General features: G+C 43.1%; 1 protein-coding gene across 7 annotated transcripts; it reads left to right on the top strand.

Moving 5' to 3' along the window:
• The first annotated feature begins 81 nt into the window (after positions 1 to 81).
• Positions 82 to 24,957, top strand: OGFOD3 (2-oxoglutarate and iron dependent oxygenase domain containing 3). 7 transcript variants are annotated; one of them, XR_010349602.1, is made up of 11 exons: positions 82 to 214; positions 745 to 1,031; positions 5,240 to 5,315; positions 5,920 to 5,962; positions 6,261 to 6,325; positions 6,890 to 6,946; positions 11,527 to 11,680; positions 16,521 to 16,644; positions 23,331 to 23,687; positions 23,732 to 23,754; positions 23,801 to 24,957. XR_010349602.1 is itself a non-coding variant. In XM_064395331.1 (9 exons), exons 1-9 carry the CDS (start codon positions 126 to 128, stop codon positions 23,465 to 23,467), a joined length of 939 nt encoding a protein of 312 aa, XP_064251401.1. In that variant the 5' UTR covers positions 82 to 125; the 3' UTR covers positions 23,468 to 24,957. The 7 variants fall into 7 exon arrangements, 2 of the variants coding, with proteins under 2 accessions (XP_064251401.1, XP_064251400.1); XR_010349603.1 differs by lacking the exon at positions 23,732 to 23,754; XR_010349600.1 differs by having other exon boundaries at positions 23,732 to 24,957.
• The last annotated feature ends 1,693 nt before the right edge of the window (positions 24,958 to 26,650 follow it).

Raw genomic sequence — 26,650 nt, 5'->3', positions numbered from 1 at the left:
GCCCCTCCCGGCTCTGCGCTGGATCCTTCCACTCGCTCTCGCAGCCGAGCGCGCTGCCCAGTCAGGCAGGCCGGCAGGCCAGGGCGAGGCGCGCCGAGCGCGTCGCTCGAGGCGGAGGAGGCGCGATGGCTCCGCAGCGGCGGGCGCTGCCCCGCGGCCCCGAGAGCGCCGGGCCGGGGCCGGGGCCGGGCCGCGCCGCCCGCCGGCACAGCAGGTACCAGCGCGGGGCCCTGGCCGTCACCTCCTGCCCGCTGTGCCGGGGGCGGTGGCGCCCAGGCCCGGCGGCACTGCGGCTCCCGGGGGTGCCGCGGTGGGGAGGCATTCGCACGGCGCCGGGCCGGGGAGCGGGAGGGAAGCGCGTGTGGTGAGCTCCGAGCCGGGCATCCCGCGGGTGAGAGCCCGGGAGGGATCCGTGTGTGTTTGTAACGCGTGTGGTGGGCTCCGAGCCGGGCATCCCGCGGGTGAGAGCCCGGGAGGGATCCGTGTGTGTTTGTAACGCGTGTGGTGAGCTCCGAGCCGGGTATCCCGCGGGGAAAGGGCCCGCGAGGGATCCGTGTGTGTTTGTAACGCGTGTGTTCTGCTCCGAGCCGGGCATCCCGCGGGTGAGAGCCCGGGAGGGATCCGTGTGTGTTTGCAACCCGCGTGTTCTGCTCCGAGCCGGGGTCCCGCGGGCCCGGCGCTCCCCGCTATCGGCCAGGGCCGTCCCTCCCCGCTCACGGGGCCCGTTCTGTGCTCGCTCCGCAGCTCCAGGAAGGGCAGACTCCAGCAGGATCCCCGAGGAACGTGGCTGAAGGCAGCGATCCTCCTCCTCCTCCTCTGCGCCGCGGCCGGCGGCGGCCTCGTGGTGTGGAGCGGCCTGCGCGGCCAGGACGGGATCCCTGAGGGTGGAATCTCCACAGATGAGATCCCCGAGGGTGGGATCCCCGCAGAGGAGGTCACCGAGGTGCTGGCCCGTCGCAGTGACACCCTGCAGGAGCGGTTCATGGAGGTGCCCTGCTCGGAGGACTACGGGAGCCAGCAGCGCTTCGCAGGTACCGGGCAGGGCTGCCGCGCTCGGCCGCTGCCTGGGGCTGCAGATCTCCCTATTTGCAGCAAACCCCTGGTCACTGTCTCTTGCCTAAAGCCCCAAGTGTTCGTGCCCCTCGGGCCAGCCCAGAAATTGATTCTGAGAGGTTTGTTTCCCCTCTGAAACTGCTTTGCAAGGGCTCTATGAAATAAACCTGCTAAGTGTGTTTCTGGTTTGTTTCCGTACTCTGTTGAATCCTGGGTGAGTTTGCTGCTGCTCAGGACCACACAGGGTATGGAGTGGCACTGATGCAGGACACTGTGCCACCAGCATGTGGGACTGCACAAGTGCCAGCTTTTGACACATTCTGAGATCTCTGTCTGCCAATGCCAATGGTCTGCCTGCAGAGCACTTTTCTGTCTTTGTGTCTTTCTGCTGAGCCTGTTTTCTGTCAAATTGTTATCTGTTCCCCTGGCACTTACTTCTTTGAACTGTTGAGGTTGGTTCTTCAAGAGACATGGAAGATTTTAACCTTCTCTGACAAAGAGCAGTGTGAGTCTGACTTGCAGCTTCCATGGATGAGCAGTGCTGATGTTCTCTTTCATTTGCAAAGTGTGTTGTGATGAACATTTTTAGTTGGTACAGCTGCCAGAGAGCAGCTCTGCCCTTGGTTTTTGTCAGTATGTCTGCCTGTGTGTTGACTGATAAGATGTTGAATCTAAAAAAAAAAATAACTTCTGAGTTAGTTTTTAGCCAAATTGGTGATTGTATCTGCCTCATGATGTGGCTGAGAAAACGCTGACACGAGGCTGGAAGAAACTGCTGAGGAAGAACAAAGGTGATCAAAGGGCTGGAGAAGCCATCCTTTATGGAAAACCTCATGGAGCTGGGTCTCCTTTCCCTGGAGAGGGCTCAGGGAGAGCACACTGCAGTATTGCAGTGCTTAAAGGGAAGCTGCAGAGGACAGAAGCTCTGCCTCTGTAAGGAGCTGCACAAGGCACAGTGGGTGCAGGTTGCACTGGGCAAGGTCTCATCTTGATATAAAAATATTTACAGAGAGACCAGTCAGTCACAGGAACAACCTGCCCAGGGATGCTGTGCAGCCCCTCTGGCTGAGGCCATCCCACCAGTTATCCTTTTCATTGTTTCCTTTTCATCCTGTTCTTTTCACTGTAAGGAAGGCAGGAACAGGAATGAAGGTGTTCTTTATTTTTGGGGGTGTCTGGGGAGCAGCAGCAAGTGCTGACTGCAGGGTGAGGTCTCACCTCTTGGCTTTGTGTGGGGATGATTGACTCACCTTTCTAATTAGGTGTTTGGTCTTGCTGCTTAAGTTCTGTGATTTATTTAGGTATTTATGTTGGTTTTGGTTTTTTTTTTTTAATTTTATTTTATCTATGTTGTGACCATGCTTTTGAGGATCCATCTCTTAACTGGTTAATTAAAGCTGAGCTATGATAACTTTCCCACGAGAGGGTGGTGATGAGCTGTGGAGGAGTTTTTCTGTATCCCATTCCCCACAGCCAAGTCAGGAAGAAAATGTGGATTATGGATCAGCTCAGCAGCTTCAGGCACTTGGAAATAGGTTTCTGTCACTCAATAGCTCCTCATTCTCAGTCTTTAGCCTGGTTTGGCACCCTCAGCTGCAGGCTCTGTGTCAGGAGGAGGCACATTCCTGTCACCACTCAGTGTCTGATGCTCAGCTGTGAAGTTTCCACGGCTAAAATGAGCTTTTTATTTATGCACCTGTCCCTGCTTCCAGCTGAACTTGGTGCAACTGAGCTTCCAGTTTGCTTCAAGTGATTTGGTAGCTGGTGTCAGAGCAGGATTTATTCCCTTAGCACTGCCTGCCTGTGAATATACTTCATACCAAATAAAATTTGCTATTTTTCAGAGGCCAAGCACTTAACTTATTATATTTGCAGAAGGTGGGTGTTATGTGAGCACAGTCCCACCTGCACTCTAAACTCTGGGGGCAGATTTTGGCCATTTCTGCTCTCCTGAGACACAGCTAACTGCTTAAACCTGCTGTGGCCACTGTGTGTGGTGAAATCCTATTTCTGCTGTGTGTTGGCATTTTGTGTCAGTGCACAAAGCATCCGTGGGCACTGCCCAGAGCCAGAGTTAAAGGCACTGCCCAGAGCCAGATTTAAGGTGCTTTTCCAGAGACAAGGCCAGGGATGTGGAAAGGTCTAACCCAGCCTGCTGTGGGGATGGCAGCTGTCAGTCTCTGCCTTGGACAGGGATTGTTCCTGCCCAGGAGGAATGAGATGATCTCCAAAGTCCCTTCAACTGTTCTGTCATCCTGTGCCTCAGGGGAAATCTTAGCAGGGCTTTTCTCCTCCTGTGAATCCTCTCTGGCTGAGCAGTGAGGGGTTCTTGGTTAAATTCCACTAAAGCTGCAGTTTGGGCTCTTGGTCCCTTGTGTTACATTCTGGTTTTTGTGCTGAATGGCAGCAGGGGCCAGTGGCACTGTTTTACATATTTATTTGTTTTACATATTTACATATTTTACTTGTGTTTTGCATATTTTGTTATGTTCCTCCTTTACCTTGCTTTACCTGACAGCCAGAGCTGATGGTGCCTTATCAGATAAAGGACCAGATCAGATAAAGGTTTTCAAATCATACCATTTTTCCTCCCCTTTTTTTACAAGTACAAAATTTTACTATATAGCACCTACTTTTTACAATTTCTCTGGACACCATAACGATATAAAAAAAAAACCCAAAAAACCAAGCAAGAACAATTAATATTTCAACAAGCACAGACAATTTTGCTACTACAGGCTGAGCTGGAAGCTCTCTTTTGCTAGAGGGGAATTGCAGCCATTAATTCTTTCAGAATATAAACTTTAATGAAAATTAGGAGCCAAATGGTATACCAGGTTCCCTTATGTCATTCTTCTCAAAAAAACCCAATTTTTTTTCTAGAGATACTCAGTGAACCAAGCTCATCTTGAGTTAGTGGTAGCTGAGGAAATATGACAACTCTGAAAATCACTTTTTTCCGTGTACCTCAAGAGGAACTGAAATAAAGGGTAATAACTGAGATAAAGGGATGGTTTTGTGTCTGCTGGGCACAAATTTGTGGAAGCTACCAGGTACCTGCAGTACTAATCTGAATTTCTCCTGAGATTCTGCAGGCGTGCCTTGGACTCTTCCTTGCTCACATGTGCCATGGTCTCTGAGGCAGAGAGGACACTTTTCTTAGTGCTGAAATCACTTTCAAACAGACTGTTCTGATTTTTCCTGAGCGTTCACCCACTGTTGGTACCTGACTGGCTTTATGCTGGACTACATTCTTCTGTTTGTTGGAGTTTTTTCTCCATTTGGGAAAGCTTGTGCTGTTGTTTTCAGAACACCTCCTGTTCCCAGTTCTCTGTCAGAGACCCCAGACATGTAACAATTGTGTGAGGTTTTGTGGTTTTGCCAAGGCTGGATATTTGCAGCTGGAAAAGGAACAAATCTTGTCTGAAATCAGAAATCTTTGCTGAATATTGTAGAAAAGAAGCTCTCAACAGTCAGGCTTGCCCTGGAGTATTGAATTTCTCCTTTGAGTTTGCTCTTCTGTACTTGAAAATCAACTTTCCCTTGCAGCCCACCTGAGACATAGCTGGTGTATATCCAGTAATAGGAAATGGAAATTCCTGCAAAATTCCTGGCAAAACTTCTCCTATCTGCCTGGTCCTTGTTATGAGCTGCCTTTTATCAAAGCAGAGTGATGCTTTTGTCCTCCATGGGTGAATTGATGCATTTCATTCCAGGAATTCTGTGTTCTGATCAATAAATAACTCTTGAAGTGACAGTTCAGGAGCACTGAGTGTGTTGGCAGTGTCAGAAACCACACTCAGCCCCTCTCTCCTGGGGCTTTACATCTGTAAATGGATCTTCCTCAGAAAAGTGCCACATGTAACATCCCAAGGTCTCTGGTGGCTCAAAACTGATTTTATTTCTTCTTCTTGCCTGAAGATTGTTGTCAACCAGACTTATAAGGACTTTCATATATTCTTCACCTGGAGCTCCTGCTGCTGACTTGTAATTCCCAGAAGCTTTTAAAATTTAATGTTCGATTTCTTAGCAGTGAATTTTAGGGGATTTTTAAAATTTTATATATCCAAGCTGTGTGCTTCAAGAGTGACTTCAAGAGAGGCTTTTGTGCAAAGTCTCATTTACAAACCTGCCCTTCAGGTGTCTGAAGTGGTTTCAGTGGGTTCTTTTCCTCTTTGTGTTGCAGGTTGCACTCCTAGGAAGTGTGGAAGAGGTGTGACAGATGCTGTAATCACAAGGGAAGAAGCTGAAAGAATTCGTAGGTAATTCTTCTTTTAGCTCTGACTTTTAAAAGCACTGACTTGAATGACATCGTGCCAATCTGAGGGGCAGGATGGGTGAGCAGGATGGGTTAGCCTGATCAAAACATGAAATGTTTGTTACTAAAGCCATTTTCCATTTTTACTGTAGTGGGGGCAGTTCTTTCACACAGAACCTGCCTGGCTCTGAGGGGCATGAGCACTTGACAGAAAGAAAGGAAAACGAATTAAATAAGTTTTAAAGGATTTTCACTTGGCCTCCATTTGGCCTTTAAAAGCAGAACAAAACAATGTAAGCCTTCTTGCAGCTGTGTGTCTGTCTGGGTGACCACAGCAGCAGTCCTCTCTGAAGGGACTGCTTTTAGGGTATTTTTGGGATTTTGGAAGGGAGCTGCAAGCTCAGAAATGTTCTGCAACACAAATACTTCATTTTCATGACAGGCTGGAAGGTTCAGTTTCCAAGAAACGGGAGCTGCTGTTAACTCATTTGAATTATACCTGAAGCAGCAAATGCCACTCTCTGGGGAGTTACATGTTGTAAATAAGGACATTAAAGACAAACTAATCAAACTCCAGTTCTCATCTGAGATTATTGTTTTGCCTGCAGAATAGCAGAGAGGGGACTGTCCTTGGGAGGATCTGATGGAGGGGTGAGCAGTGTCCTGTTATTTTCTACATTCTTTTACTGCCAAGGCAAGATTATAAATGCATTTTTTGGGGCTGAGGTGAGGAGGTGGAGATTTTTTTATGTCTGTTCAGACTTGGAAAATAATTGATTTGGAAAGTTGTAAAATAAATGTTATGTTGTGAACCCAAAGGCTGGAATCTGCTTTTACTTGGGAGGCTGTGGAAAGTGAGAGGCAGCTTGGGACAGTTATTAAAGGTCATAGTTAAAATAATGCTAAAACATTTTCATGCTCATTTTTCTTTCTTTGTTTCCTTTTCCAGGCATCAATTTTGGACTTGCACTCTGGAGCTCTTTCCCTGGGGAAGCATTTTGTTAATTTGTACAGGTAAAGTGAGGCTGTGGCTTCCTGCCTGCTGTCATTCCCTGCCCACTGCCTTTCCCAGTGCCTATCCCCTGGGCTGGGAGTGGTGATGAGAAATTCTGGAATTTGGCTGCATCCACCACACTTTCCATGACCGTTTAGAGAGCTTTCCTGGCATGAAAAAGGATCTTTTATTGAACTGGGCACTTGGAAAGCTGCCATTATCTTTATTTTTATGTTAATCATAGTATTTTTTCACAGTTATAGTTCAGTTTATTCAGCAGTGGAAGAAATCCAATAGCCTGAACCATTAAAAACTTGAATCCATGTGCTTATTTCATGATGTGGGAGGGGATTTTTTTAATGCCTGAGGAATGCCATTACCAGTTGCAGCATTTCAATCCTTTAATCTTTTAACATTTGATCTTTTAGCATTGCTTTTAGACATAATGCTCTAAGCATTTGTAAGATATTTTTTGTGTGTGTGTGTGTTGTGCTTTCACTTTTTCATTGGGGGTGAGGAGTTGTCTTGTTATTGCTCAGTATAATTCAGCAATTCCTCTTTTAGATTGTTGTTTAATTTTTCAGGTACTTTGGGGACAAAATTCAGGACATCTTCACAGAAGAGGATTTTGCCTTATACCGGTAAAGATTTTCAATAACTGCTGAATGAACCACAAACCAGAACTTTTTATGGTTTTGAGTTTTTTGTGGAGTGCAGGCTGGGAGGGGACTGCCCTCTGCATTCATACACTGGATTTTGCAGCTCAAAATACCAATATCTGAGAGCTAAATGACTCGAGGAAGAGAAGTAAATGATTTTTTGGTGACTGATAAACAACATCAGCTGCTTGGAGCTGCATCAGCCACGTCAGGACAGTTTTATGATGTGAATGTTTTTAGGGTGATGGCAGCACCACACATTTCCCTCCTTCCCAGCAAGGAGAGCTGCTCCTCTGAGCTCTGTGGCGATTTGGGATGGAAAATCCTCATTACCTCCTCTCTCACACGTTATCCAGGGGGTTGTGTGAGATGATAGACACAATTTCGGGCTGTTATTACATCAGGAACTTGGGTTTTTTTTGAGGCAGAGTGTAGCAAAACATTAAAAATGGTAAAGCAGGAAGTGGAAGGACTTAAGGTGACTCATGTTCTGGCTGGAGGAGCAGCCAGGGGATGAAATAACTCTAAAATGGAACAGCTCTGGCACTGATGCTCCCAGCTTTTCTCAGCCCTGCTCTTGCCCTTCACACACACAACAAAGCCAACGAGTTCCATGTGCCTGGGAAGGTGTGTGGCCAGAGGTTGGGAACAAGCATTCTTTGTTGACTAGACACAGTAATTCTTTGGTTATGCATTTCAGTTGGTTTCTCATAATTTAAAATGTGCCTGATTTGAATGTTTTAACTCTTTTTTTTTTTGTCTTTTTTTTCCTTGCCTGTGTGAAGGAATCTGATCTCCCTCTAGTGGTGGAAGGAATGTTAAGTAGCCAAATGGGCTTATTAGTTTTATTAAAATAGTAATTAATTAATATATCCTAAAATATTAATCACTTTAAGCTTATTTTTATTTAACAGCTGTTTTTAGATGTCATTGTCTTTATAGATGAACATCTTTAAAATGGTTTTACTTCTGATCCAAGTATTGTAAAAATTACGTGACTGCTTGATTATTATTAAACTTCAGATAATTTCTGTTTTACATTAACAGAAGTATTCAATTTTTCAATAATTTTATAAATTTATGCTGTGAGATGATACAGCTGCTAGGGAATGTCAATATTCCAGTGGGATTTCATGCCAGTACAGGGGATGTTTCAGTCTACTGGATAAGAAGCTAATATAAAATATATTATTAAATGCTTCTGTTCCTATTAATGGCAGTGCTTCAGCATGGACTGTAGTACTTTATGGCCCTAATGAATGATTTTATGCTATTTTTGGGAGCATTTGTCTTCATTACTTTACCAAGGTCACTTTAAAAATACCCTCTTGAGAGAAATAACTGAATGTAATTCATGTCTGAGTATTACTGATTGCAACAATAATGGATCTGAGAAGGCATCCTGAGCCAGGGGGCTGATTTCTAAACTGTCCCTGTCAAAATTACATTGCTTCAGACTCAATTATGGTTTCTAGGCTGATGCTTTAACCACCATCTGCCAAGCCCAGTACAGCAATCCCTCTTGTTCCACCCAATAAATGAAATGTTTATTCAGGAGGGAGACCTTTAGGATGCTTGGTGGAAGGGGTGAGTTGAGCACAAAGATTTACTCCCCAAACCTGAGAGCTGATGAAGGCAGGGACAGGAGGAGCGGGGAGGAGCTGAGTGTGCTTTCTGTGTCTGTGCTGTGTGATGGCTGTTAAAGCTCTCTGGCTGCAGGAGCCTCTGCTCTGCAGCTCCCTGCATGTGCTGACAGGTGGGATCATCAGGGAGCCGTGTGGATTGAGTTTGAGTGTTCTGTCAGCGTGGCTGAATCCCACTTTGCAGTGGCTCCTCTGCATTTTTTTGTGCTGGTCTGGCAGAACCTGTGTCTCACAGAAGCTTTTCAGTGGCACTCTCAGCTCTCTGTGCTGCTGCTGCTTCATTAAGCTGGCAGCTTTGCAAGCTGGTGAACTTCCTTTCTTTCAGGTTGTGTGTTCCTTGAGCTTCCAGCTACTTCATTGGCTTTTTTTTTTTTATTTTCTTCCTCATCACTAGGAAGAAACAGTGATGGGTTTATTAGTTTTATTAAAATGGTAATTAAATCCTAGCTAGCTCAAAACAGTGACTGTTTTTACAGAATCTGGTGCTCGTGTACTTCTTTCAGGGAGTTTTGGTCTGGCTTTTTTTATTTCCCAGTGACTCAGTGCAAATGGGCAGGGACTGCTGCTGACAGATGTGGGGGAGCATTAATTTGGTGCTGATGCTGTTGGCTGGAGGCTGTTCCTGGGCATTTCTTACTCCTGCAGAGCTCTGTTATTGCATCTGCTCAGAGCCAGGGTACACCTCAGCAGTCTGAACAGATAAGAGTTGCTGTGATTATGAAAATAAATGCTTCTCTAGCATGAAGAAATTTTTTTTTTTTTGTAGCCATAATCCACCAGAACTGTCCCAACAGTTGTGAAGAGCATAAGGAATAAGGGAAGGGAGGCTCCTGCTGCTTCTGGGTCATAGGGGCTGAGGGAATGATGTGGCTTTCTCAGTTTTGGACTCATTCATTCCTTTCTTCTGAGGTGATATTTGCCTTCTCTTGTCACTTGGTTTTCACATGCAGGACAATGCTTCTGTCCTTAAGCATTTTGCCAGGAGGTTGTGTTTGGAACAGCAGGGCAGGGAATGGAATGAAAACCTGCAGTCATGATATTGATAAATGTTGAAATGGCCTGGCCAGCAGAAAATAGACTGTACAGAAAAGTTTTTTTAGGCTAAAAAGGGACTTTATTCTACTTTTCAAACCTGTATTTGGCATATTGAGTAGGGCTTTGCATCCTGTTTGGTTTGTAAAACACACATTGTGCCCAAAGCCATTGCACATCAGTCTCCAAGAGGAGTGAAGCTTTAACAGAGCCTTACAAACACCAGACAGCAAACCTTAAAAGAAAGCTTTTAAAAGTGAAAAATGAATCAGGCTGAAAGAAGAGGGAGGACTCCTTGCAGAGCAGGACAACTGGGGAATTTAGTTATGTCAAGACTGTGGCCTGGCTGCTTGGGAGGGGATTTATTCCTGGCTGGTGCAGGGGCCAGGGAATCAGCTGCTCTGCTGTTTGTGGCTGTGAATTCTTCAGCTGGCTCGTTCAGAGCTCTCCATTCACAACATGAATAATTGCATTTAATGCTTTCTGAGAGCCTTTCCTGCATCCTGCCCCTTGGAACAAGCAGACAGCAAAATCAGCCTCCCACAGCATGAGAGGAGGGAGCTGAAGGTTCTTTCCTTTTGCAAACTCCACCACTGTGTAGCTCTGGACTTCAAACATCAGTTCTTGCAGCTATAAATATATATATATATATCCCTAAAAATCCCTCTGACTTCATTTGATACTTTTTATATTTCACATGTAAAATAGCTCGAATTGACCCCTAAAAATGTAATGTGAGGCAGGTTAAAAAATCAAATCTGTGTGTGTTATTTCTATTTCTTGTGAGCGACTGGGTGTGAACAGAATGAATATTTAGTATTTTTTAGTACTTGTGGATTTTAAGAGATGGCTTTCACAGCCTGTAGACACATACCATGGGTCTTGTTTGAATTCTGTCACTTCTTTTTAGTCACCATTAAAGGTTCCCTACAGAAATACCTGAGAAAAACTTTCTTGAAAGTTATGCTGAGGTTCAGTACTATTGAGTGGAGAACTGTAACAGAAGATACAAACCTACTGCAATAATTCATGCACAACTTCAGAAAGGTGTTTTCTCAGATTATCTTGTTTGTGCACTGTAGTTGTGTAATTGTGAAAGACATATTTTTAAAAAATTAGTTTTATTTCATTTTAAAAAATCTGGTAATAATACCAGTGCATATGTTGACCAAGAACCCTGAATTTGGTGGTGCCAGGGACTTCACCAGTTGGTTTAAAAGTAGTTGAAGGCTCTTCAGAGGCCACCCTTTTATAAAGGTACAACTTTACTTTTACCTGCTTTGAATTGAGAATATCTCTGTGAAAGCCTAATGCTTTCAGCAGTTAACAGTCAGTGGGGTAGGTGTGGAATTACTCAGGAAAACAAACAGAAATTTTCAAACCTAGGCCACAGGAGACAAAGTTTGTATTCCTTGATATTCTGACAATTAAAAAAAAAAGAACCCAAAGAAACAAACTCCAACCAAAATCCCTGGGGGATGTCTCTTTTTTCTCTCTTTTTCCTCTCTCTCTTTTTCCTCTCTCTCTTTTTCCTCTCTCTCTTTTTCCTCTCTCTCTTTTTCCTCTCTCCCTTTTTCCTCTCTCCCTTTTTCCTCTCTCCCTTTTTCCTCTCTCCCTTTTTCCTCTCTCCCTTTTTCCTCTCTCCCTTTTTCCTCTCTCCCTTTTTCCTCTCTCCCTTTTTCCTCTCTCCCTTTTTCCTCTCTCCCTTTTTCCTCTCTCCCTTTTTCCTCTCTCTCTTTTCTCTCCCTTCTCTCTCCTCTCCTCCAGGCAAAATCAGATGTGCTGTGTGTTCCGTGTTTCTCAGCTGAGGAAGAGGCAGTGAGTGATGAAGGCACAGGAGCAGCAGGAGGGAGCTGTCACTGCCTGAGCCCCGTGTGTTCTTTGCAGGGATGTGAGGCAGAGGATTCAGCAGAGGATTGCTCAGGTGTTTGGGATCAGCTCTTCTGCCTTGTACCTGACCAAGCCAACCTTCTTCTCCAGGATGAACAGCACGGGAGCCAAGACAACACACGATGAGTACTGGCACCCACACGTGGACAAGGTGAGGAGGGGGCTGAGGTGGGATGCAAACATCTGTTGTTATTATTAAATCACCTTGAAATCACTTTACATTTAAACAATCCATCAAACAGGTTTGAAAACTCAGCAACCAGGATTCCAACAAATTCCAAGAGACCCTTGGGAAGAAGGAAGCTGGTGATCCTGCTTGTGTGAAGTGCAGTGAATTCATTGGTTCCTTACAGTTTTTCCACAGTTTAAGAGAATCAGATTTGACTGATTCAATCTGATCAGTCAAGATTGGGACAGGGGTGGGAAAAGCAGTATATTTCAACAGCTTATACCTATTTTCTCCACTCTTTTATTTCAGCCCCCAAAAAAGCCCATTTTAGAATTCCAGACTGATTTATTACTGTAATGAGATTTGTGTCTGCCCAAGCCCTGCTTGCCAAAATTCTCTTTATTCTTCTCTGCATGTGTTTTGCATTGGGAAATGAACAAGGTGGTTGGATAACCTCTCAATTAAGTGTTCCCACCTAAATATCTCCTATAATGTACAAGTTATTTTGTAATTTACATGCAAATAAGTTTACATGAAGAGAATTTGTGGAAGCTGCTTTTCTGTCCTGTCATCCTGAGAATGCCTGAACGTGATGGACAGCAGGCTGAATGTTTTCCTGTTTTTGTCCTTCTCTTTTGTCCATGTTTTATTTATCTTGCAGGCTGTCTGTTCAGGGAGCAGATACATCAATTGATTTGCCTTGGCTTTTTCTAACCCATCTCCAGCTTCAGAAAAAAACCAAAACAAGCAGGAAAAATGCTCTCTTAGACTTGGAATGCATAATCTAGACCATGGTGGTGTTCTATACTGAATAATGGGGTTGTCTGATTTTGGACGGGGTTGGAGTCAGTGGTCTTGGAGATCTTTTACACAACCTAAATAATTCTGAGCCTGTGAAGAGAATTATCTCAGTTGGGGCAGTTACCAAACACCTTGTTCATAATCATAAATAGTCTGAGAGAGACTAATTAGGCTGAAGCTGTGCAGCTTCCCACTGTAGTCAGCCTGGCTTGGATTCCACTTCCTCCAGCAAACTTTTCCACTTCCAGACTGCAGTTGAAAGCAAGGAAAAAAAAATACATTTCTATTGATCTGAGGTAAGAAGCTCTTCCCAGAAAAGAGTAGTAGAGTTCTTATGTGGCCTCCAGAGCAAGTGTGAATGCTGGGAAGTTGAAGAAAGATCAATAAGACTTGCCAGTTTGTTGGATGCTTTTGTCTTGGATCATTATTTATGCTTTCCCCTTGGAACAGAACAAATCACTTCAGGTATTTCTGCATGATTTAACAGTGAGGGTTATTCCTAGAAGACATCACGGTTTTTTCCTTGCCTCCTTCCAGAAGAAAGGTAAAATGGAGCCTTAGCAAAAAGAGTTCACTATATTTTCTGTTTCAGAGTGACATTGTTGTTAAAAAGATGTGGCTTCTTGGAACATATGAAAACCCCTCTTGCCTTTTTCCTGATGTTGCTGAGTCTACTGTAATTAGATTTCTCAATCTGAATCTCCCTGAAGACTTTTAACAGCATAATGGAGTAGTACAGATTTATTGTGTTTATCTGAGGCTTTGGGTTTTTTTCCTCCTAAAACTTCCTTGGTTTGTAGTTACATAGGAATGGAAACCCTGAAATCACCCAAGTGACTCATTTAATCTTGTTGAATTTATAAGCCTCTCAGTCAAATGAAGAGAGTGTTGTTTTAAGATGTGGAGTTTCATTTTGGATGGAATTTGTTTGGAACTGAGGCTTCCAAATGTCAAATACCTGATTTATAATGGAAATGCACACTTCACACTGTCAGCACTGCAGTCTGACAACATTCTCTGGTGGAAGCAGTGTGGGACTTGGAGATTTGTGCAGTCCCCTGCCTGGGCACAGATCCTCTCATCCTTCACAGAACTGTCAGGCTCTGCCTTAAGATGGTTTTGGGTTTGTTTTCCTTGAATTTCTTCTATTAGAGCTAGTCCAGCACTTCAGTGCACATTTCCCAAAATTGGTTCTGGTTTTTTTTAGCCTAAACATGTCCATGATCAGTTTAGAGCTATTTTTGTTCTACATCCTCCCACCCCCATGTATTTATAGGTAGGACTCATAGCCCTTTCCAGCCTTTATTTCTGTGAGCTGAACAAGCCAAACCTTTAATTCTCCTCACCTGCAATGTGCTCTCCATGTCCCCAGCCCTGCCCTGTACCTGCAGCCCTCTCTGCCTGCTCAGTCACTGAGAGCAGCTGCTGTCTCTTCTAGCAGACTCCTCACTCTTCTTTTCTTCCCCTACATTTAACAAAACACATCAAAAGATCCCATTTCTGCCCTGGGACAGCATCATCTCTGAAAATTGAGGAGGTTGATTCTCATTTCTGCTGAAAGCCATCACCTCAGCTCACCTCCAGCCCTTTGCTATTCAGAGATGAGCTCTTTGCTCTTTTATTGTCTGCCAATAGACACTGCCAACAAACAGCACACTGGAAGTGCTATCAAGGCTGTCCTGGTGCTTATCTACACACAATTAGGTGAAGGATTACAGGAAAAGAGAAGTTTTGACTTTTTTTCTCCCTGCTAGACCAATGCTGATTGCAAAGTGAGTTTTCTTCTGCACTGGAAAGCAGAGGATGCTGTCCTAAACATCCTCAGTAACTGCAGACCTCTTGCATGGTCCTACAGCTGTTTAGTTGCATAGAAATGTGTCCCTCAAATAAACCCCACTGCAATATGGGGCTGGCTAACTCTGGCAATTAGTCCTATTTATAATAATAGCCTTTAAAGAAGGCTATTATTTATTATTTATTTAAAGATGCTCATTATGATCATCTACCATTAAATATTATCTGTGTTTGACTTTCTGGATAAGAGTGTTCAGGAAGAGCACACTAACCATATGACATAGCAGGCTGAATGGAAATATCTGCATTTTTTTCTCTTGAGTTGTTTACAAGGAACTGTAGAAATTTGATTTGGAGCTCCGTGGCTTTTAATGACAGTTTCTCTCACATAGTTTGATCTTTTGGTTCAATTATTAATCTGTCTGGTACTGGAAATCATTGCCAGGGTAACAAATATATTTGATATACACTGAGGGGACTTCTAGCATTATAAATAACTGAGTTTAATTTAATGCCTGCTTTCCATAGTGTTGCATTTCTTAGACCTGGCTGCTTTCTGAGAGTAAATAATGAATAAGGACAGGAAGAAAAAAGCCATTTTCCCTTGCACACTTCATTCCCCAAATTAGTCATCTCTAGCAATCAGATGTGTTTGGTTAGGCTAAAATGCTTGGTGGTCAGCTCTTGGAAATTTAGAATTGGTAAAACCACCTTGGAGAGGAGGGAGAGTGCACTGAGGGAGCAAAGATTGCTGTTCCTCTGAAGAGTTGATAAAACCAGTTCTAATGCATTAAAACTAGCAAGTATGAGCTGAATGAACTTCTGCACTGGCTGGAGCCTTCCTTAAATCGATTGGAAGTTTTTATCACCAAGTCAGTGAAGTGGAAAATAGCTTTGCACAGCTGATTTGCATGAGAAGGGCTCTAGAGTGGCTGGTGTGAGGTGCTGCACTAGCACTTGCTCATTAATTCCCATTTATTGCCTTGTATTGCTACCAGGGTTTGGGAAAATATGGGGAGAAGGGGATCACTGTAATATTTCTCTCATTTATGTGGTTTGGCTTTTTTCCTTTGAGCCCTTATGGTCAAAATAATAACATGAGTATGAATGGAAGTGTCTTCCTATTCCATCTGCTGTTATGTTCTCTCTGGTCCTGCCCTTACAGAAAAATGTGTACAACTGCTTCTGAGCCAAAATTTAACTGGCATTAATGAATATAACTTGAAACATGACTGAAAATATTTAGAAAACTTCTAAGTTTGGAAGTAGCACCTACCTCTAACAGTCACCAGGTCAGTCAAAACACTCTGCAAATTCTGTGTATTTACACAGTACCACTGTGCTGCACATTTCACTGCTTGACAGTGTAATGCTGAACTTTTGAGTTGAGATACACAAAGAAATTGGAGAACACAGCCATTGATTTCAAGTCTTTTTTTAATTGCTGGTGACATGTAGATCTGAAAGGAAATATTTCCAGAATCAGCTAAACTCAATGTTAAATATTTAGATAGCTTCACTCTCAGTATGTAGTATTTATTTTCTCCAGCTTCAGTGTACATATCAACCAAAAATAATGCTTTAAAAGGAAGGAAAACATCACCTTGCTGTACTTAAAAGTGGGATGTTTGGTCTGTGGGCTGAGAAGAAGCAGAGACTTCCAAAGTTCAGTTTGAAGAGTTTTAAACAAAACCTGTATGGAAAAGAGTAGAGGCTCCTCCAACAAATGTACATTTATTTGGAAGCTCTGATTTACTGTTACCATGAATCTCCTGTGTGGTAGCTGGTGAAAGAATAGCAGTGAGGTATCCAGAAATCTTGTAATAAAGATTAGTTCATGTTTGGAAATCATTAATCAAGGGCTGTTCTTCTGCTTATTAACCTCCTGGTGAAATTCTACCTTGGAATAGTAGAAATCCTGTCTGATACAATGCACTTCTGACAGTACATTGTTTTTTGCTCTTGGATGATAGAAATCAATCAATCACTCCTCTAATGATGGAAACAATAGAACTAATAAACATGACATGCTAGTCTTGTAGTGTGTGTTTAAACACAAGAGAATAGACTAATAAACAGATAATTCCTAGAAAATGGTGGTGTTGGTTTTCAAAGACCCCTTTGAAAATCAGAAAAACCCACCAGATCCATCTGCTCAATTAGCTGTGCTCTGCAGAGATATGATGAAGAATTTGTTAAATTTTGGTAATTTTTGCTTCCCCCACAGGTGACCTATGGCTCTTTTGACTACACTTCTCTGCTCTATCTCTCTGACTACTCCAAGGACTTCGGGGGTGGACGCTTCGTGTTCATGGATGCAGATTCCAACAGGACCGTGGAGCCCCGAGCAGGTGGGAGCCAGGCTGCCTGCAGCTTGTGCCATTTATTGGCTTTTCTGGGCTGCCAGGTGGTGTGGGACTGTGGTTTTGTCAGCAGGAATAACGTGGGGTGGTGTAGCATTCTGTGCTCAGGTTGATGACATCAAAAGTGAAGATTAAAACAGGTTAAAGTACAGGTACAGTTTGTCATGTCTGGTGTTAAGCCAGAAGTGACTTTCTGGAAAGCTGTAGGGCTTAGAAGAGGTGGCCAGTTCTGACTGCTTAGCAGGTCACTGTGTGTGGAAAATAGTAATAATAGTAATAATTTTGGATGATTAGCTCCAAGACAACATAGTGTAGCTAAAGCTGATAGGCCAAAAACCACTTATAGAATATTGTAATTAGGAAATAGCTTCTGATTGTGATAGCGTGAATTATAACATCTGTATTATCCCACCCTTCTCATGAGACTGAAAATAGAATAAAAGTTTTTAAAACACCTCTCAGTTGCCCCATCTCTGAGTCAAAATGAGCTTAGTCTGACAACTGTGCAGCAAGAGCAGAGCTCACTGTCACTGCAGTAAATCCAAATTAAAGCAGTTTATTTTAGGCTGGCCTGAAATTCCTTTGCTGCTCAAGGTGGGGCTTAATACCCTGTGATGGCTGAGGGTGGATGTGAAGGTGATGGATTGCCACAGCTCTGCTGCCTGCTGGAGCATGAGGAACCATGATTACTTGGGTGTGAATCCATCCCTGCTTCCAGGAGGTCTGACAGGATGAGCCTTCTGATGTCTGTCAGTTATAAATAAATAAAAACCCTTTAAGGCTGGTTTGAGATTTTTAATATGTGGATAATTTGAAACTAGAATTACTCTGGGGCTGCCTAGAGAGGAGCTCAGCCTCAACTCATCTGGCAGGTGAGTGCTGAGCTTCCAGCAGTGTTCCTTTCATAATGCAAAATCAGCCACACTGCTGCAGGGAAAAAGAAAAAAAAAAGACAACTTTATATTCCTGCTGTGTTCTGTGGGTTTTTTTCCCAAGAGAGAAAAGATGGAAATTTAGTCATTTAAAGAGCCTCAGTAATTGTCTGCTGACTGTTGTTACCCCAAGCAGAACTGACTTCAGACTATTGCTGCCTGCAAATTGGGATGGGTGTTCTTTGAATTCTGGATCATGGTGATCCACTCACCTGCAGTGATTTAGATTAATTCTGAGATTACCTGGGTGTGCTAGCAAGAACTGTATGTTTGATTATTTTGTCTTTTATGATTGGAAGTAAACCCGAAATTGAAAGCTTCATCTTTTGCAAAATGCTGCTGTCAAAGGGAACACATTAAACTATTTTTCAGATGCAGTTCTAAGATTACCAGATCTTTATCACTCTAGAAATCCCAACTGGGTTCTAGGTGTGTGGGGAGAGCTGTCTCACTCAGCCTGGCTGCAGTGTGCAACATGCCCCTGACTTAATTTCCAAAAGTCTCTAACTGTGAAATTGCTTCCATTCACCCCCATCTATTCATTTTCAGGCTTTCTGCTGCAAGATCTTTGCCCTTGATGTTGTTTTGGGGGAAGAAGGGGAAGCTGATGAAATACAGAATTTTCTTTTTGGCTGTCCCTTTGCCAGGGGGTTGTATGGGCAGTGTGTGCCACAGGACACCCCTTCTGAGACAAAACAATGCACAGCTCCTCAGGAATAGCACAAATGGACACAGGAGAAAATTAATTACAGTTTTCTAACACATCTCTGTTATCACAGTTGTTAGGGCTCCTCTGGTTGTGTCACAGCCTCTGACATCCTGTGTGCAAAGGACAAAGGCTTGAGAGGTGAAGCACAGTGTGAAGGCATTTGCACTTATTTTTCCTCTTGCTGACAAAATGTGTTTTGTGAAGGAATGACCCCAAGCTGTTTTCTGTTGCTGGTACAAATTGATGTATTTTTCATGTTCATAATGTTCCTCTGCAATGTTTTTTCTCTCCTTCTGTCTTTTTGGCTTTTCTTTGTTTGTTTTGTTTTATGCTGCTTTTGATCCTTTGTGCTTCTCTTGCCACTCCAACTCAACTTTTAAAACCACATGTTGATGAGCTTTCATGCTTCTCATTTAGGAGCTCCAGGCTTTTCTAGGGATGACTGTCATAATCACTGGTTCAGTTTTCGAGTTGACAACTAATTTACTTTTCTGTATTGCTAATGCCACTGCATCCTAAAACCTGGTACTTGTCTCACACTTCGCCTGCATTTCTGGGGCCTGATTCTGAGTGCCAAAATGAGCAGGTTTCTTTTCCTGTGAGCAGCAATTTGTTCATGTCCCAGTGGGGAGCAGAAAGGCATTGTTAGTAATGCAGCAGAGCAGAAAAGCAGTGATTGGAAATAGAAGAAAAAAGCAAATAAACCATTGTGGGATGTTCTGAGTTTGAAAGTGCTGCCTGGGCAGGTCCCAGTGCTGCTGCAGATGCATTTGCAGCCCTGCACTGGTGAGGATCTGTCAGCCAGGCAGCTGGGACAGGCAGAACTGTGCTGCCAGGAGGGGAGCCCAAGTTAAAATGCTTTTCACTTCCCTCAGTGTACATCACTTGCAGATCACCTAAGAAGTCTCTAAGTCCTGACTTTCACATATTTGACTGAACAACTCTCTAATTTGTGGGGTGATCTTTAACATCCCCTAGTTTGGTTGTTAGCAAAGATTAGTTTTAAGAAGGAAATGTGATTTATTAACGTTGAGACTTTTTAGATTATTTTTTTTTAACAGAAATGAACAAGTCAGCACCAGTTCAAGTGTACAGACCTTTGGCTAATTCATAACCAGACGTGGCATGAGGGAACACATCTTTCTTATGCTCTGATGGGCTGCAGAATGAATATTTGTCTTTTGACATCAGTCAGGACCTCTCTCTGCCACAAGAAACTCACTGTACCATAAGGAAGAAAATTCTTAGTGCCGAGGGATATACAACTTTGAAAATAATTTTTTTTTTGTGATTAAGAAACAGATCTAAAGTATTATCTGTTTCTTTTAAATATACATGGAAATTCTGTTTCCAAAATTGTCATAATGGGATTTTTCCACCCTTTGCACCAGGATTGGCTCTGTTTGAGAGACTGTAAGAAACAGAGCAACATTTTGAAAATGAGGCCCTGCAGAACTAAGCCCTTTCAATATTAACTCTTCTTGCTGGTCTGAGACATGTTTTAGTAATCTGCAAGACATAAGGAGGAACAAGAATAAATGGCAAACATCAAGGCTTTCCTTTTTCAGTCACAAAATTGGTATACTTGATTCTGCTGCTAAACTTGTTAGTGTTTAAAATTTCATATTTTAAAATTTAATATTTAGAATTTCATCATTTTGCAGAGTCTTGTGTGAATTTGGGGTCTGGCAATATTAGGCAGTTTCCAGACTTTACTTAATCATAAAGTGTAGATGAAACTGCTGTTTGGGAATGAAATCCCAGGACTGGTTCTGTGCTCTTTATTTGCATGTGCATTTCTTGGTTTGAAGGTCAGCTTTGCTGCACTTATTTTCAGCTTACAAGGGAATTTGTTCTTCCTACAAGTAATTTATTACACAAAGGCAGAAGGAAAGGTCACCATCACTTCTGTGTGTTTCTGGGAGAAACTAATCTGTGGGGCAAAATGAATTCTGTACACTGGAGAGTGCAGTGTGACTCTTTAATCTCAGACTTAGTCTGTTCTCACTTAGTGTTTCTGGAAGTGTAAAATATTTGATTTGAAGGTATAAGATATTTGGGAACTCCCCCCATGCAGACAGTCTCATCTTTCTCTGTATTCAATCCACGTCCTCCAGATTCAGTCTAGATCATGATAATCTGCCAATTCCAGATTTAGTTTTGCTCCAATCAGTAAAAAACTGCAGCACATCTTGGAATTAATATCAGCTGAAAGCTGAGAATAATTTTTTAAAAATCCACAGAAGTAGCTGTCAGTCTTGGTGAAGAAGAAATGGAGGCAGCATTAGCAGCTGCAGCAAAACTCATCACAAATTGTGCCAGGGACTGGTCAGGTGATTGCAGAGTGGTAGGAAAAGGAGAATCTATTGCAGTCTTTTTGACAAAAAATCCTTATTTCTCAATAGAACTTGCTTTTGGTTTTGTTACCTGTGGAAGAATAACTTCTCCCAGGCAGGTTTTATATTCTGCTGGTGTTTGATGCCAGGTTAATGAAAAAAACACTATTTTAACTGGCAACAAAGCAATAAGTACCTGGGAGTGCAGGTGTTACTTGTGGTGTTTCTGTGAGTGACCTCTGATAAATCCAGTGCCTTGTTGAGGCTGCTGTCACATTCCTGCAGCACTGGGAGGATGGAGGAATGCTGGGGAATTGTTGTCCTGTGCTGGTGTTGCTGGTAGGAGAAAAGCAGGCAGGGATTCTGAAAATCCAGCAGCTGATAGCTGAAAATGTTTCTGTACTTTTAGCAAGAAATAAATAAGTTCATTCGTTTTCTTTAAAAATTGTAATCTGGAAGATTTCCAGGCCCTCCTGAATTCAAAGTAGAAGCAACTATTTTTCTGAGATTATTGTTAATACTGCAAATTACAGATTGGCTGTGGGAGACTTCACTGTGTGAACCAGTGATTTTATTTACAGCAAGACATTTCTGTCTAGTAACTAAATATGGGACAAGTTTGTAACTAGGATTTGATACCCGTTGCAGATAGTTTTATTTTATTTATTTAAAATAAATTTATTTTAAAATTTACACATTTTTAAACTTTATTAAAATTAATTTATTTAAAAATTATTGCATTTATTTAATATATTTTAAATTTAATTTTATTCTTCTGTGCTTGACATAAATGTAGCAAAATGGTTCAGAGAAGCTTGTGCCCTCTCTTCTGGGTGCCTTCTTCACCCCAGATCAGGGCACTTGCAGATATTGTCAGTCCAGGTTCCTTTTGTGGGATTTGCTTAAAGCACTTAAATTCTCCCAATTCAACATTTTAAAATAAGCAATTGAATTAGTTAAATAAATTTCATTGTGTGCTTGCAGAAAATATTATTACCAGTTGATTTGCCTAATGATGTGATGGGATTTCTTGGACACTCTACAGGAGAATGAACTGGTGATTAATCCTAAACAGACGCCGAGGATGAGAACTGTTGTGCATTTTCCCTGGCAGTGCTCCTGTCTGGCTGTCACTCAGCAGCTGAGATGCAGTTTTTCCCTCTTTCCTGAGGAACATTTAGAGCTGATAAATGTTAGGCAGAGAGTGGAAGCTGTCAGTGCATGAGATGAAAGATGCTGAATAGATCTGTGGTGCCAAATAAACTGTTCCTGCTTCCCTTTAAGCAGACAGAGGAGTTGCTTCACAGAATTTGTGGAATTCACAGAATTCACAGAATTTACAGAATTCACAGAATGACAGGGTTGGAAAAGACCTTCAAGAATTCAGGGAATTCACAGGATCACTGGGTTGGGAGAGACCTTCAAGATCATGGAGTCCAACCCAGCCCCAACACTTTGACTCAGCCCTGGCCCCCAGTGCCACATCCAGGCTTTGTTAAACACACCCAGGGATGGGGACTGCACCACCTCCCCAGCAGCCATTCCAGAACTTTATCACCTTTTCTGTAAAAAACTTTTTCCTGATATCCAACCTGTATTTCCCTTGATTCTGTCAGTTCCTGGAGACAGAGCCCAGCCCCAGCTGAGCACAGGCACCTTTCAGGAGCTGTGAGAGTGATGAGGGCACCCTGATGGTGCCACCTGTGGCCTGCAGTATCCCCAAGCAGGGTGGTGATGGTCAGGGCTTGGGGCAAGCACACCACTGAGCACTTGTATCTATAAAAGAACTGCCAAGCCAGTGCATGGATGGAGTGGCTCTTTGTAAGGAGAGTGAATTTGTGCAGGGCTGATCAGTGACTTTGTACCTGCCCGAGTGGGAGTGATCAGAGCAGGCACAGAAAGCCACAGCAAACACTTGGTGCAATGCTGGTATCTGCCAAACCTGCAAGGTTTTGTCACTGAAGGCTTTTTGCCACCTCTGGTGCTTCCTCCTTTGGTCTAAAATCAGAGCCAGGACTGGAAGAGGAGCAGGGAGGAAATCAGTACACTTTGCTGACAGTCACTAGAGTTGCACTTTTTTGTTTTTAATTGAGGCAACTAAGAACTGGCTGCCATGTTCTTGGCTTCCTCCTCCCTTTTATGAAGTAGCTTTGGTGGGATTCTGTGGCAGCAGCTCTCTGGTGAGAGAGAAACACACAACTTTCCCAGGCATTGCCTGAGAAAGTCTATGAGAAGATCAGAGAAAAGAATGAGAAACAATTCTTCACTTGCTGCACCTGTTGTTGTGAACATGTGGAATGTGTTATGGAGATTTGGTTACCAAAGGGTGGTTTCTTAATTAGCCAGTGGTGATGGTGTTTGGATTGGAGGACCAATCAAGTCTACCTGTATCACGTCTATAAAAACAAGGGGTTTCTTAATAAAGACAGAGATTGATCAGCCTTCTGTGAATCAATGCTAATTATTACCCAGCTGGGGTGTGCTGTGATGATGGGATTCCATCTCCAGCTTGGTGGCACAAAGGATGAATGTATGTTTTGAAGGGTAAAAAGCTGTCAGGGTGCAGTGTCATCCCGTAGCAGTTTGTCTGGGATCACCTGTGGGCTCCCAGCAGGACCCAGACAGCAGCAGGGCTGTGGAGGCAGAGCTGCAGCTGATGCCAAACTCCACTGACGTGTTCTACCCTTGTCTTTGCAGGGCGGGTGTCGTTCTTCACCTCGGGCTCGGAGAACCTGCACCGGGTGGAGCGGGTGCGCTGGGGCACGCGCTTCGCCGTCACCATCTCCTTCAGCTGCGACCCGCAGCACGGCATCGCCGACCCGCTGCTGCCCTGACCGCCCCGCAGGGCTGCTCTGGGGAGAGAGGGGGAAACCAGCTCCTGCCACCTCGCACGCAGTCAGAGCTGCCCAGCTCTGGGATCACACCTTGGTTTTTACGGCTCTTTTTCCATCGGCATCGAAAACGTGGCTTAAGGACCATCCTGAGTTTGATGCTTCTGAAAATGGTTTGTCTTCATGTGCCAAAGGAACAGGCTCCACAAAGAAGAGAGAACAGGCTCCACAAATAAGAGAGAATGGGCACCACAAATAAGAGAACAGGCTCCACAAAGAAGGGAGAATGGGTACCACAAATAAGAGAGAATGGGCACCACAAATAAGAGAGAACAGGCTCCACAAATAAGAGAGAACAGGCTCCACAAAGAAGGGAGAACAGGCTCCACAAATAAGAGAGAACGGGCTCCACAAAGAAGGGAGAACAGGCTCCACAAAGAAGGGAGAACAGGCTCCACAAAGAAGAAACAATGAGCTCCACAAACAAGCAAGAATGTGATCCACAAAGAAGAAATAGTGGGTTCCACAAAGAATGGACAACGGGTTCCACAAAGAGAGGATGGGCTCCACAAAGAAGAGAAAGGGAACTCTTCATTTTTAAAATACTTTTAAAAAGTTCTTCACTTCGAAAGATACAAACAGTCTTCTGGGCCATGCCTTGATGTGACTCCCCAGGCTGCTGTTACCTGTTCAGTTCTTTAGTCTCTTCATTACTAATGTGGTGTAGAAAGTCTGAGCCTAAGTTAATTGAGACCTGAGTTAATTGAATGTTCCTCTCTAGAACTCTCAACCTTCTGCTGACAGGGATGGATTCTCTTGAGTGTGGGATTTGTGTGGAATACCCCTGGGACTTGAACTTTTTTTAAATTTAATTACTACTGATTCAATGTTCAGGAAGTCTCTCAGTAGCTATTTTTTTACTTCTCTTTTCCAGTTTAGTATGAAGACTTTCTCTGTTAATGAGGATCCTGAATATTAAATTGCAGGGACTTCCACGAGGAGCTGTGTGCAAACACATGCATAATCTTGACAAATACTTTGGGTTTTTTACTGCAAAGATTTCTGTGGGTCAGGAAGTTGATAAATAAATGGTAGAAAAAACCTAATTTTTTTTTCCTCAATCAAATTCTCAAATAACCACATCGATCTGGTTTATTACCTGAGTGTATAATTTCTGTGAAACACTGAAAATCTGGGAATGTGCTTTGATTTTTTTTAAATTTTATGCATAGAGTTTGGACTTTATAATGTACCCTTTTATGGAAATAATAAATACTGGGGGGAATTATATTGAAGATCAATATAAAGAGGAATAAGAGGACACTTGGACTTGTGAGGGCTCTCATTGGGCACACAGCAAGATTAGTCCTCTGTAATTTCATTTCTTTCTTCTGAAACCTGAAAAAGTCTTCCTTGTCTGTACTAACAAGGGAGAATTGTTAAATTGGCTGGATGCAAGAAAATATTAAAGTCACTTGAGTTTCATATTGAAATACTTGTCTTAAAGCCTGTTTATTCCAAGGAATTTGCATTACACCATGTTTTAAGTCTGTGTGAAGGCAGACCAAGATCATCAACAGCTTTAGTGGATTGAACTTGATTCAAATGTAGATTTAAATGAGATTTAAATGCAGGGCTTTTCTCTCCAGATAACGTGATAGGAGTCTGAGCATGAATGGCCCTGTGCTTGCTGGTTACTCCTGTCATGCCAGCTGTGAGTGGCACTTCTGGAGCTGCCCTCTGTCAAACCCTGCTCAACAAGATCATCTCAGCCCATGGGGAAATCTCAGCTCATTTCCTCTTGGATTTTCATCTTCTGAAGATCCTGTGTCCTGCAATAACTGCAGCCCGTGGTGCATCTCCTGCTGGGAGCTGATGGGTGTTCAGAAATCAAATCAAGCTGGTTTTTGTCTTTTGGAGCCTTGAAGCCTCAGTAATCTGGGCAATATGGTGACCACACCTGTCACCTGTGATTTGTTGGGAAATGGTGCACTGGGCATGGTGGGAGAGCTCTTCTTTGGAAAAAAGCCAAATATTTTGTATGTTTTAGTGCCACTGAGCTTCTTCTATTTAGATCTTCAATATCCAGACTGCTAAAAGCAATGCCTAGATCTAGGGAGAATTTAAATGGCAAATGAGGAAGAAAAGTGCAATCTAAAAGTTTGTGGAGGTGGCCTCCAGCAGGAAGCAGTAATTGCAGAATGTTCCTGGGGCAGAGTGGAATTTGAATTCACTGCTTAATAGGAACAAACTTGGTTGAATTTATTTCAGGCCACTTAAATACCCTGAATAACTTCTTATTAAGGGTCTCTCCAGATAATGACATGAAATACATTAATTTCTGTGCTTTTCTGAGGCTCAGCTGCCTGTGGCTACTGGGAACTGCAGGGCTCTGATTCTTAGAACTCTGCTCCAAAGGCAGGATTTCTTCAAGTAATGAAGGAATATTCAAGTAGCATCAATCTGATGCCAAACTGCTGCAGAGGAGTGCTCTTAATTGAACAGAGGAGATGACAGAAGGTGGCTGGATGTGTCCCAGCTGGTGAGGACCTTTCTGAAGAGCCCTTGCAGTGGAAACAAAGTCAAAAAGGGTCAGTGCTGGTGCAGTGGGAACTGGGGCCCAGTCCTGGTGGTAAAATTACAGCTCTGCACCTGAAAGCAGACTTGTTACAAGTGTCTGGGAATGCTGGTTGTATTTGGAAAGGAAATGACTTGAAAGAAAAGGGAAAGGCTGCTGGTGTGAAAAGTCCCAGAGTAAAATAGAAAATGCAGCAGGAGAGCAGGCCAGATTTGCCTTCCTACATGAGACTGAGTGAAGCCTCCTGAGGACTTCTGTGAAGCTGGACTACCTTTAAAACCACATTTCTATTCAAATGTTTTGTGGAATATCAGGAACTTTTGAAAAATTGGCAGGTTTTGTGGCCACGTTAGGTTTTTAGTGTACACCTAACTTTCAGTCCTGTAGCATGCATTAAATTTAATTTTTTTTTATCCCCTGTGATTCTAGGAACTCTAGGTGGACTTCTTGGCATTTCTCATGGATAACATTTTCATTCTGTAAGAAGTTGAAGAATCGTTTTTAATTCCTTGTAAGTCAACTGCATGTTTAGGAAGTTAGATTTATGTTGAGATTTTCCTGAATATGTATCATCCACCTGAAATACTCTGCACCCCATCTCAGTTTCA

Source organism: Passer domesticus, chromosome 20 (assembly GCF_036417665.1).
Source record: "Passer domesticus isolate bPasDom1 chromosome 20, bPasDom1.hap1, whole genome shotgun sequence".
NCBI classification, from domain to species: Eukaryota; Metazoa; Chordata; class Aves; order Passeriformes; family Passeridae; genus Passer; species Passer domesticus.
Note: the sequence above shows the minus strand (reverse complement) of the source record. Positions and strands in the feature narration are given on the sequence as shown.